This window comes from Trematomus bernacchii, unplaced genomic scaffold, assembly GCF_902827165.1.
Source record: "Trematomus bernacchii unplaced genomic scaffold, fTreBer1.1, whole genome shotgun sequence".
Lineage (NCBI taxonomy): Eukaryota > Metazoa > Chordata > Actinopteri > Perciformes > Nototheniidae > Trematomus > Trematomus bernacchii.
Window position 1 is genome coordinate 8,217,478 of NW_022987641.1, and position 13,650 is coordinate 8,231,127.

At 39.8% G+C, this 13,650-nt stretch overlaps 1 protein-coding gene across 1 annotated transcript in view; it reads right to left on the reverse strand.

The window, feature by feature from the left end:
- Positions 1 to 11,595, reverse strand: part of LOC117484944 (NXPE family member 3-like) — a 45,565-nt gene extending 33,970 nt beyond the window's left edge. The window contains 1 exon segment of the mRNA XM_034133444.1: positions 11,547 to 11,595. Coding sequence (XP_033989335.1) covers positions 11,547 to 11,551 — 5 coding nt within the window. The 5' untranslated portion in view covers positions 11,552 to 11,595.
- Positions 11,596 to 13,650: the final 2,055 nt, after the last annotated feature.

Genomic DNA, 13,650 nt, shown 5'->3' on the forward strand with positions numbered 1-13,650 from the left:
TTAAAAGTTAACCGTTTTCGGACGAAGAGTTCATTAAGGAGTGTTTGTTGGACACTAATATGCCCGGAGAAAAAGGAGGCATTTGAGAAAGTGCCGCTCTCCCGACGCACTGTTACGAGGAGAATTGAGGACATCGCGGGAAATCTGGAGCTTCAGCTGCAGAACAGAGCGGTCAACTTTGACTTTTTTTCCTTGGCTTTGGATGAGAGCTGCGATGTACGTGACACTGCCCAGCTACTCATCTTCCTACGTGGGATAACTACAGACTTCAAAATCACGGAGGAGCTGGCAGCCATGCAGTCAATGAAAGGTACAACAACAGGGAGTGATTTGTTCACGGAGGTAAATGCATGTGTGGAAAAGTTGGGACTGAAATGGGACAAGCTGGCAGGCGTGACAACGGATGGTTGTCCAAATCTGACAGGGAAAAATGTTGGACTATTGAAGAGAATGCAGGATAAAGTGACAGAAATTAACCTTGAGCAGAAATAGGTATTTTTGCATTGTATTATACATCAGGAAGTGTTGTGTAAGTCAGTGTTAAAAATTAACCATGTTGTTGATGTTGTAACTAAAATAGTTAACTTCATCAGGGCAAGAGCATTGAATCACAGACAGTTTGTTGCACTTTTGGAGGAAAGTGAGACTGAACATCGTGACATACCCTACCATGCAGCTGTCAGGTGGCTCAGCCTGGGCAAAGTGCTGAAAAGAGTATGGGACCTGAGAGAAGAGATTCAAGACTTCTGTGTGAAGAAAGGAAACGACATCCCACAGCTTTCAGATGCAGACTGGATGGCAGACCTTGGTTTTGCTGTAGATGTGACTGCACTAATGAGTGAACTAAATGTCAAAATGCAAGGCAAGGGCCTTTTTGTGCATGACATGTACAGTGCAGTGAAGGCTTTCATGAGAAAGCTGCAGCTTCTCTCAAGCCAAATGGAGGACAACATTCTCACGCACTTGCCAACACTGAAGGAAGCCACACCATCAGCTGATCACCTCCAGAGGTACTCATCCATGTTAGAAGCACTGCATGGTGAGTTTTCAAGGCGATTTAAAGACTTCAAAACAGTTGAGAATGAAATGAACATGATCTTTTCCCCATTTACATGCCATGTGGATGATGCACCCAGTGATGTTCAGCTTTAACTCATTGACCTGCAGTCTGACACACTTCTGTCAGAGCACTTTAGGTCAGTCTCACTGCCTGAGTTTTACTCTTCCCTGAAAGAGGAGAACTTTCCACACATCAGGAGACGTGCTCAGAAGATGATGGTCCTCTTTGGATCTACCTACATATGTGAACAGACATTCTCAGTGATGAAGTTCAACAAATCCAGATACAGATCCTCTATCACTGATGATCACCTCTCAGCTGTCCTTCGCATATCCACCTCAGACATTGAACCAGATTTCCGTGCACTTGTTCAAGCCCAAGACAGACTGGATTTTTCTCACTGAACAAGTCAAATTAACTGAAAAACAAAAATCAAAAGCACTCATTTCTTTTTGTATAAAGCTGATTCATTTCTTATCTTTAACATACTGTAAAACATCTTTTCAGTATTGGTATATTGAGCAGAATTAAGTTCAACTTATTTTTGATTCGGCCCCCCAACACAGCTCGAGTTTCTGAAGTGGCCCCTTGTAAAAAATAATTGCCCACCCCTGCCCTACGCCCTAACTGTCACCTTTTTGTGAAGAAATAAAGAGCATATGAGACATTGGCAAATCATGGCTATCCATTTTGTTGTACTTGACACAAGATACTTTTCAGGGATTTGTTGACACGATTTAATCCGTGTATCTACCGTCCAATTGTTTTTCTTTATTAAACATGTAAACGGAAGAGCGTCTGAGAGACGTTTTTGCTTTTTGCTTTTTACCTTAAATGGTCTAATGGTCATTGGAGCGAGGGGCTGGGCGAAACTCACGGAAGTGATTTCAAAACAAAAGCACTCGTGTGCTGGAACGGTGATAATATTATAAACAAGGGGAAACTAGGTGAATTTAGCGATCACAACGAAAACGGCCAAGACACATATTGAGCCCAGAAAATGAATGTTATTAAGGGCTGTAAATATAATAAGCCTGTGTCTAAAATTGACAACTTTTACGGTTTACTTTGTGAGTAATCCTCTGTCAGAGTCCCCTCCATAATGCATGTTTTCTGCTATATTTGACGAGTGATAAAAAGAAAATGTTACCATTAGTTCTTAATGATATTGATACTGCTGGACTCAGTAGTCTTACACCTACTACCACAATACAATAGCCGCGTTCACACCGGAGTACTTTCACCGTACTTTTCGCGTTTTAGTTCCGTGAGTCGCGTTCACACCAAAAATCGTACTTAATCTCGGGTACTTTTACCCCCATTTTTAGAGCCAACTCAGAGAGCGTACTTTTCTGTGGGTGAAAAGTTCTCCAAAAGTGCCCCAGTGCTGATTGGCTGGGCGAATTGCAAACCACGCCCGTACAACTCTGAAAATGTTGTGTAGAGCCGCCATTGTTTTTCCTCGCTACAAAAACACAACGCTCTGTGCGTTGTGTTTGTTTTTGAAAGCAGTTATGGCAAGCATCAAGAAATGATGAGGAGGTGTCGGCGCTTCTGGAGATCTACGCAGAGGACGCGACCCAGGGAATGCACTGAAGCCAGTTCAGTAGCTTTCACTCGACCTGGGAATGTGCACAGCCCCACGGCACACCGGCTAAAAATAAAGAAACTCGGGCAGGACTACAAACGACGGATTCAGTGGCCAACGAGGACGACCACGACAAAGGTAAAATCAACTACATGCACTGGGGTTTTAATCTGCACAATAATGGTCTCAGATGTACTTTTATTTGCTCAGTAGATCAAGCTAGCCATGCTAGCCATAATAGGCTAACACCGGCCCCGAGCACACAGTACACACACACTGTAACTTTGTCTTGAAAGAACGTTACGCATCGAACTGATGTTCACAATCATGTTTATTTCATAATATTCATCATATTTTATGTTTAACTTGCCTCAACAACATTAAACAAAGTTCAAGCATACATGAAGCACTCTTCAAAAAGGAACAATCCTCCGTGTTTGAACCTCTTAAATCGCTGCATAGCCGATGGATTATCCCAGAGGGTCTAAACATTCTTTATAACACAGTTTCAGATTTGTGAAACCTTAATTCTATTTGTGAAAATACAAAAAACACATTCCTAGTATGTTGTAAAACTACATGGCGACTAAACTTGTATATTGTATATTGCTTATTTTCCCCTCTTAGGAAAGCGGACACGGGATGCGAATTTCTTTGACACCGCCCAGGCGTTGGAGGACCGGCGTGCCGTGGTGAATGAGTCGCTGCGTGGAGATCAGATGGTGCTGTTCACCAAGGCCCAGGAAACGGAGGACAAGATGCTCACCTCGATGGAGCGCCAGGCAGAAGTGTTCAAGCAGCAGATGGAGCGCCAGCAGCACCAGGATGAAGTGTGGGCGCTGCGCCATGAGGAAGCGTCGGCGCAGCGGCAGGATGAGCGACAAACTGCATTTAATAACAGTTTATTTGGTATAGTTTTTGTAAATACTGACACACGACACACAACGTTGCACTAAGGTGTGCATGCTGCTGAGAATATCCCTACACCTGGGACAGTTTATTTTATATTGTTATTACTGTTATGACTTTATTTTATATATAATGTTTACTGACATGTACAACTGACACTTTATTTACATTTAAAATTGTTCTATTTAATGTTATGTCTTGAGAGTGCAATAAAGAAAACCGACATGGCGATTAAGCTTATTTCTCCTGACACTTTATCTTTTGTGACCTGTGTAGCATCCTATACATCACATGTAAGTGATTATTCTGATACCATCATGTTTCATCGGTTATAAACTGGCAAAGCTTTATTTGTCATTTATTTATCATCAATGTTGCAACCTTGTGGGGGAATGGCAGGGGCACATACACAAATATGATAATTTATATCATTTTAAATATTATTTGACCTAAACTTTTAATTCCCCCCCATTTCACACAACACAACATGGAGTCCACTATGGGCCAAAACTAACATGTATGTTTGCATAGTGTTTATGGCAGACGGATGCAGTGGGTCTCAGGAAGATATATAATAAAGGTGGGTTTGCTGCTGAGACTCCCTACAGCTGGGAGTTTATTTTATATTGTTATTACTGTTATTATATAGTACAACTGACACTTTATTTTATATTGACAATGTTTACTGACATGTACAACTGACACTTTAGTTACATTTAAAATATTTCTATTTAATGTTATGTCTTGAGAGTGCAATAAAGAAAACCGACATGGCGATTAAACAGATCCTGTATCAGTTTTTCTTCTTCTCTTGTTTTGTAGCGGGTTGCAAACAACTTTAAGGTGCTTACCGCCACCTACTGTACTTGTAATCTTCCCTCAGGGAAAAGTACTCCGGTGTGAACGCGATCTGTACTAAGTACCCTGGGGTTAAAAGCGCCAGGGCTCTTAGTGCCGGAACTAAGTACAGGAAAGTACTTGGTGTGAACGCGGCTAATGAAGTACTTCTAGTGTGTTGTTTAAAAGATCCTCTGTCAATGTCCCCTCCTGAGAACAAAATCAAGCCACTTCTGCTAAGTTTGATGAGGGAAAAAAATATGTTTGCAATTAGTTCTTCGTGAGATTGACACTGTTGGACTCAGTACTAGTGAAACTCCCACAATACAATGAAGTACTTCTAGTGTGTTGTTTAAATAATCCTCTGTCAATGTCCCCTCCTGAGTACAGGAATGCATGTTTCTCTGCTATTTTGAATCAGCGTTAAAACACCTTTCTTCATGAGACTTATATTGTTGGACAGAGTATTTTAAGAGGATATGACATGATATCAGCAATACTTCCAGTCAGTACTCCGGCAGCAGCATTTTTACACCTTGGAAAGTCTTTAGAGACTGGCCTTCAGCAAAGTGACAAACCCCTGTGACTCTTGTTGGCCTCTTATGACAATGCTGTCTTTTAAATAGGACTATTTCTCTACTCCTAGTTAATTCCTTGCAGATTCTTCCATCAGTCCCAGTCATCGCATGTCAGTCAATAGAGATTCCAAAAATGTGTCGCTAAATTATAGAGTGTTTGATTGTGTAATTACAAGGTGAGAGAAAACAATTCCACATCCTCCTATTAAACTTATTTTATTTCCTTCTCCATGTTATTCTTATACTTACTTGTAATAGAACATTTGCATGTTGAACTGCTGGACATCTTCCCCAGCCTCAAGGAAACACAATAAAATAAATGGATTCATAATTTTTTTTAAATGATAAAAATGTATACATTAATAATGTTGTGTGCCAACATTTCAAATTTAAATATAAAATGAAAAAAAAGTTTACTTTGAAATGATTTATCACGAAAACCTTTCTAAATTATAGTAAATTGTAAAAAAGTTTTAGTCAATATATACGTTTTTCTGCCTAAAATTGAAATTCAACGTAAACTATATCAAACACCACATGCATGGCATTTTTGCCCACTATTTAAATTGACTTTGGTTGAAGTTAACAATATTGATATTATATAGATATATAGCATATCATTGATGCAGTCTTTCTGAACACTTTTAAAATAAAATACTGCAAATGAAGAATATTTTTAATGTTCTGCACAGATAGTGCCTTAACTTGAATTTGAAAACACGTGGCAACTTTATTAGTACAGCAGATGAAAATATTTGTGGAAGGATCAATTCTTCATGGGCTTCAATCTCTAGATAAAGGGCGTTTTATGGTTGCTTGTATTATCCTCAGATAGTGGTTTGTTTAAAAAACTAGTGACATTTTAATAAATATTGAAAAAAAGGGCTCCAAAAAAGGCATATAACCTGGCCGGCTTAGCCAGTGTGTATTTCTTCAAGCACGAAGATTCATAGTTTATAAAGTACAATTCTGGGCCATTGATTGTGTTATTTCTCCAAACACATACAGTAAACATGCCTGTTATGAAGCCTTAAAATGGTGCAGGAAAAGGACTTTACATTGTATTATACTTAAGGACTATTCAGTGAAGAGAAGAGAAAAAAGGGAAAGAAAATTGTTATAATGGGTGATGTAACATTAATGACAAACATAATATGAGGTCCTTGTCAGTTGGCACTCAGACTTTAGAGGGGTCATTTTGTGATCATGGGGCATCACCCTTACAGCATCAGGACAATATCATATGGAGTCAGACACTGGAAGTGTGCTGGAGGCTGATGCGTTGACTGGGACTGATGGAAGGATGCGAGGAACGAACTAGCGGCAGAGAAATAATTATATATTAAAAGACAGCAACATCATAAGAGGCCAACCAGAGTGACAGAGTGTGTCACTTTGCTGAAGGATATTTGTGACCAGCTATCCAGGCCAGACTCTAAAGACTTTCCAAGGTGTAAAAATGCTGCTGCCGGAGTACTGACTGGAAGTATTGCTGATAATATGTCCACCATATCCTCTTCAAATACTCTGTCCAACATAGCCGTGGGAACATGTTTCAAATGGGGGGTGCTGTGGGGAGGACACCAGGGCTGGTTCTGACCAATTTGCTGCCCTAGGCAAGATTTTAGCAGGCAATGAAAAACCTCTACAAAAGACCAATACACTACAAACAGAGAAACATATTGACATGGTGGACAGCTTATATAAAAAGGCTTCAAATGCATTTAGTACTCAATGAGCATGTTTGATTTGGGGGGTGGACGTCACATCCTCTAGGGGGGTCCAGGGTATGCCCCCCCGGGAAGATTTGTTTTAACATTTTAAAGTAAAATGCTTAAATCTGGTCAGGGGCGGACTGGGACTAGAATTCAGCCCTGGAAACTGACCCAGTCCGGCCACATGAAATGTCAACGGGGGGGCATCAGAAAAAAAAAATACAGTACTATTAGTTATTAGAAATCAGCTGTTTATTAGGCTGCATTCATGCAGTTCAAGGGATAATTGTCACCCACTTCTTGCTCTTGCCCTGCACTTGTATGTGCCAGTTGAGCTGGTTCTTCCACCAACTCAACTCTCTGTCCCTCATCATGAACGCAGGAGGCTGGCTGTATATCTGAACTCGCGCCCTCATCATTCTCTTCATCATCTTGCACTTGTTCTGCTGATGATAGTGCTTGTAGCAGCGCAGCTGCCAAAAAGGTCTGTCAATTTGCGACATTTATATGCTTCACCTGCGAGTGACTTCACCTTTTTTTTCTCTTGCCTTCTCAGCCCCTCTTTTCGTTTTCTCTGATTTTTATCCATGTTTTTTTATTCTCCCTGTCTGCCGCGGCGTCTACCCTGCTGAAAAAAACAGCGTCGACCAACTTAGCTGGTCAGGCTGGTCAACCAACCTGACCAACTGAGTTGACCAGACTGGCTGGTTTAGAGGGGTTTTGGACACTTTAGCTGGCCAGGATGGTGCACCAGCTGAACCAGCTAAACCAGCTAAACCAGCTAAACCAGCTAAACCAGCCATCCTGGCCAGCTAAAAAAAACAGCATCCATCTATCACCAGTTTATGTTTAATAAATAATAGTATTAAATATACCATGCTGGAAGCTTACCAGGATTCCAGGTGACCAGCATACATTGTTTAAATACTGGTATGATTATTTAAACTAGAGAACATAAATATATTACAAAGATTCATTGTGTCATGTATTCTGGTATCTACAAAAATAAAGACATTGTATAGTGTTCATAACAGTATTTTATAAATAGCAATAAATAGTAGTTAATATAATAAAATACACAGTAACAATACAAATAACAACCAACCTGCAAATCAACCTCAAAATAAATATATTATCTAAAACAGGTGGATTTGATTTAAAATAAAAGTAATAAATAGAATTCAATATTTAAATGGTAACGAAAACAGTAACACTATGAGAAAAAGGCCGTCAGCGCAACTTAAATGATGACGTTAAACAATTTTTTTAAAGGGCCGGCCGGCCGTCAACGGCCCTTGAGGACCGGCCGTTCTGTGGTTCTCCAGATTCTACAGATGGCCAGTCCGCCCCTGAATCTGGTGCACTTTGAGCAGAATTACTAGACACCTGATCTAGGGGGTACAACTCTAAAACACCCATGGAAAAGATCGGTTTATATTTTAATAATCAAATAAGTATGTGGACATAACCAATAACCTGCCATAGCCAATAACAAATAAATGTAACTTATTTTATTTTTGTTGTTCATTCATATATTATTTTACCAGTTAACATTTATTTATTTATTTATTTATGCATCTTTTTTAATCTCTCCAGTTTTAAACGATATTTTTGGTTTACTGTCCTATAGTATACATTGGAATGATTTCAAACCTGTTTTTATTTATCCTAATCATTATAAAGGAGTGCCTTGGAAATATTTGTTTACATAAATTGTGATCAAAACGTTTGAGACCCACTGAGATAACTTAAAGTGGACCTATCATGCTATATTTGAATAATATAGTGTAGGACCATACCAAAATAAGGCATATTTATACTTTTTTTTTTTCAAAATACCAAACAGATCATGCATTTTAGCCATGCCTCATTTTGCTCAATTTGACATTTTTTAACTCTGTTTGTGTAAGGGCAGATAAGAGCAGAACAGCACCATCTACTGGCCTGGCATATGTACTACAGCGTCTCCAGCGCTTTCGAACGGCAATGGCCGTGGCTGTCTCCTCCTGATTGGTGGAGTTGGCCCAATAGCCGTAGCGCCACTGTCCTGACGTCAGGACAGTGTTCAAATCTGGATAAAGGACTCTGAGGGTTTCGATAGTTCACTTTAGTTTAAAGGGGACCTATCATGCAAAATGCACTTTTGTACGTCTTTTATACATGAATATGTGTCCCAGTTCCAGGGAACTCACCAAGTGTCAGAAAACACAACCCTCTCTATTTTCCTCCATACCCAAATCTCTAAAAAAGGGGCTGCAACGGATCTGATAAAAACTGATCCAGATTTGAACACTGTCCTGACGTCAGGACGGTGGCGCTACGGCTATTGGGCCAACTCCACCAATCAGGAGGAGACAGCCACGGCCATTGCTGTTCGAAATCGCTGGAGACGCTGTAGTACACATGCCAGGCCAGTAGATGGTGCTGTTCTCACTGAATCTGCCCTTGCAAAAACAGGGGTAAAAAAGTGCATGGCATGGCTAAAATGCATGATCTGTTTGGTATTTTGGAGAAAAAAAAAGTATAAATATGCCTTATATAGGTATGGTCCTACACTATATTATTCAAATATAGCATGATAGGTCCACTTTAACAGGGGGGTCTGACACTGAATGCTCTCTGGAGTCCAGCATTTCTTTGAGTTCCTCTGACCCTTCATCTGAAAGTGGAGAGGACACTGAGGGTCCGGCCCACAGTGAGGGGACAGAGAAGAACGGAGGTCGTTCTCCCAGGAGCTGGGGAAAACCAGGGTGTCCTCACAGATTGTGAGAAGAAAGCCCCCCGTGGTGGTGGATGGTGGGCCGGACCCTCAGTGTCCTCTCCACTTTCAGATGAAGGGTCAGAGGAACTCAAAGAAATGCTGGACTCCAGAGAGCATTCAGTGTCAGACCCCAGCTCGAACCTTGTGTCTTCTTCAGATGAGTCCTGCAGCTCGCTGGCAGAAGAAGGCTGCAAGATTATTTCTGAAGTCTCTTCTGCACTGAAAAGCTTCTTCATTTGAGTTCCTTCTCTTTGCTCCAGGTCTTTCTCCTTCTCTGCTCACTAATGAAATAAGCCCTTGGTCAAACTGCATGTTTATCTTTGGCAGCCAGGTGCATAAACACACTAACAGTTGTTTTTTGTTTTTGAGTAATCAAGCAGCTCTTCAAAGACACATCAAACACATCCCTCAAAAGATGGCCTTTTTTTCCCATGAAATGATCTGTGCATGCTTACAGATTCTCACACACACACACACACACACACACGGAGAGGGAGGAGAGGTGTGTGCTGGTTGTGCACAGGCCTAAAAAATGGTTGTTCTATCACCTGAGAGCACCAGGTCACATGCTGCAGGACCTGCTAGTCTGCTGCTGGAAATGACACACACACACACACACACACACATACACACACGCACATATACACACACACACACACACACGCACACACATACATATACATACATACACACACACACACACACACCACTCTCGGGGCCCCCTGGTAGTCACACGGCTCCATAATATAACTGGCAAAAATGTAAGAATGTAATGCATCGGCCTACACGGAAACTTGTGTAATCTGTTGGAATAGAGTAGAAATATCAAATATCACTATTTTTCTTCTAAATGAAATGCTGACATTACAAAATGCATGGTTTTATACTGCAATGGCAGTGAGATCAACAAATGTGGTCTGAATGGAAGTCAATGAGGCATTTTTGAGATAAATGAAATAATTAAAATAATGAAACAGGCATTTAATGGGTTAAAATCCTGCCAATGATTGAATGTTTGGTAGTTTGGAGTATGTTAGAAGTTGTATATGTGATTCATGAAAAAAAAGTAGAAAAATATATTGATGTATGATGATTTAATAGAAGTTATTATGGGCGTGTACATTTTTGCCACGAAGGGGTCCAAAGGTAGTATCTGACACTACGTAAAAATTAATAATGCAGTCAAATCAATTTTGTTGCTAATCTTTGACACATCCAAGACTCTAATAACCACCAAAGTTCCATCCCTCTACTAATTATTATATTGAAAAAAATTCATTTTTTGTGTTTTTTTTTTAAGAGAAATTAAATAATTCAAATAATGAAACAGGCATTTAAAGGGTTAACATCCTGAAAACTATTGGATGTTTGGTAGTTTTGAGCACGTTAGAAGTTGTTCAAGTGATTCATGGAAAAAAAAGTTTAATAAAATATTGATGTATGATGATTTAATAGCAGTTTCTATGAGCGTGTACATTTTTGCCACGAAGGGGTCCAGAGGGTGCAAAATGCATCACGAGAGTATACAAAACATGTAAGAGTAAACGACATTGGATTTCAAAAATTTGACTCAAAAGAAGACTTCTTGCAAAAATCCATGCCAAAAGCTGTAACACAGCTGAAATGAACACCAAATCAAAAAAAAAAGTCAGGAAAAATGTACAAAAATGCCCGAGGAGGGCACAAGGGTTAAAAATGATTTCAAGTTTTAATATGTTTTGTTATGATTTTGATCAATCATAACTGCATTGGATAAAGATAAAGTATTTCAAATGAAAAGTTACCAGCTGCAACATCCATATTTCAATAGTTTTATTTACTATTCTCAAATTCTGCACAATAGTACAATAGTACTTTTTTTAATTAAGGTACTTGGAGTATTATTTATTGCAAAAACATTTGTACTTACCTTTTGTTATGGTTTCAAATGTATTCTTTAAAAAAAAACAGTCATCTGAAGTTTAACAGAGCATAGAAATAGATATAGTAAGAGTAAAATCCCTCAAAAGTATACACCTTATACTAGGTTAGTGGCAGTATTAGGTTTCATGTTGTCTGTAAAATGAGTCTTCAAACAATCTTTATAAACGCGTCTTACCTCATCAGACGCTGATCTGGAGAAGACGGATCTGGTTTTGTGTGAGAGCTTGTTCATAAGAAGGTAGTTTCCCTGTATAACTGGTTATCCCTGTTCAACCAGGAGAGACATGCCTTGCAGCCAGTGGCGTCGCCTGGCCTGGGCATCCGGGGCTTTAGCCCCGAATGTTTTTTCTGTAGCCCCGGACAATTCTCCCTCAATAATATAATACATTAACCGTGCTTTACGTGAACCTCATCATGACACAAGAGAGGACGGCAGCACTGTAATTTCCCGTGTTCAGTGAATGCAACAGAGGCATGACACCAGACCAATCAGAGAGTTGCATGGAAATAAACGTGTGCTTGTGTCATTCAAGCTCGGCTCTGTGTGTGTGTGGCAATAGCGCATTTAGTGTGATAGAGAGAGAGAGAGGGAGAGAGTGGGAGGGAGGGACCGATGCCAGCATGGACGTGTTGTTAGCATCTGGTTAGCTCGTTGCACTAACGGACATAAGGAGCTGTTTGTTCCACAAGAAGCTGGAGGAGAGTCCTCTCCTCTCAGACTGAGAGACTCAGGTGAGCTAAAGGACTCTCTGAGTGTTTAGATACATAACTTTAGTCTAAGTTATCTCAGTGGGTCTCAAACGGTTTGGTCACAAATTATTCAAAAGATTATTTCCGCGGCACACCTTCATATGATCATTATAGTTATAAAAAAAAAAAGAGAATAAAGGAAAAACAGTTATGAAATACTATATGGCAGTAAAACAAGAATAGAGTTTAAAAGGGGAGTGATTAGTAAAATATCCATAAAGAAAAAGTACATCTGTTTACAGTTCTGCTTCATATGGGTGTTGAGAGAGGTATCCATAGATCTCTTCATTTTGCTCTCAAAGTGCACCAGATTGATGCATTTAACTTCAATATTTAAAAAAAAATCTTCCCGGGGGAGCATCCCCCCGGACCCCCCTAGAGGAGGTGAGACCCCCACAAAATACCACTTTACCCCTGCCTATATGCCGTGAGCTGATTATCGAGCCTTCATTGTAACATTTAACAGGGTGTACTGTGTGTGTGCGTGTGGGGAGTGTTGCAGTGAAAAATGCCACTGGAGTGCCGCCACCACTGTGGGCTAAGCCCCGAATGTTTTCAGGTCCAGGCGACGCCCCTGCTTGCAGCTGAAATTAAGGAAGCCTTCATTGTGGAACAGTTATTCAAATGACAATGTGACGTGTAATGTAAATTGTTAAGCATAAGTAAGCATAACTTCATTGCTGTTTAGCATCCAAATAAGCGGAGGAGTAACGAAACATCAGAGACAGTGGCATTTCATTCAACGGGCCCTCCCATTGGAGGCGTGGCTTTATTTATACCCATCATTGACCTTTAACCTGTTACGCTATTGGCTTCCAGTCATGCACAACAAATAACACAAATTGGTAACATATTGACCTGAATGTTAACACAAATATTGCAAGCAAAAAAAAAAGGAAGTGGTCAGTTTAGCTGAAATAAATGATGTTAGATAATGTTGATGCTGAGAAAAGTAAAAAAAATATTTACAATTAAAAATACTACTGTTTTATATAATTTTACATCAACACAGTTTTAAGTATGTTCTTAAATTTTTTTACTTTCAGTTGAATTGTTCTGCTTTCCAATTTGGAATTTCAAAATTGTAATCATTTATGAAATGGATAATATAAATGTGTAAGTATTTATGGACTTATTATTCTGAGTACTAAAATATAATATTTTGATACCAATGTGTTTCCTTTTTGCAATTCTATTTTTCCAGTTTATTTATAATTCTGGATGAACACTGAAATATCAGCAAAAAACATAGCTGGATTTCAGAGAATATTTAGGCCTGTAGGCTTTGAAACTTTTCAATCACACATTTTAGACGGTGGCCGGCATTACCGCAGTTTAACAAGCGCAGAGAACAGCAATGCCCTTCCTTGTTTAAGCTATGAAAGGTGCTTTCCAAATATTTGTATTAATCAGGGTGGGGCGCCCTGCCTTCCTTCCTCGCCTCATCCCCGGAAAACCTACCTGCCTTCTGCCCCTGGTCTTGCAATCTGGAGTTACAGTACGTAACTTCAGAGGCCTGTACTACGAAG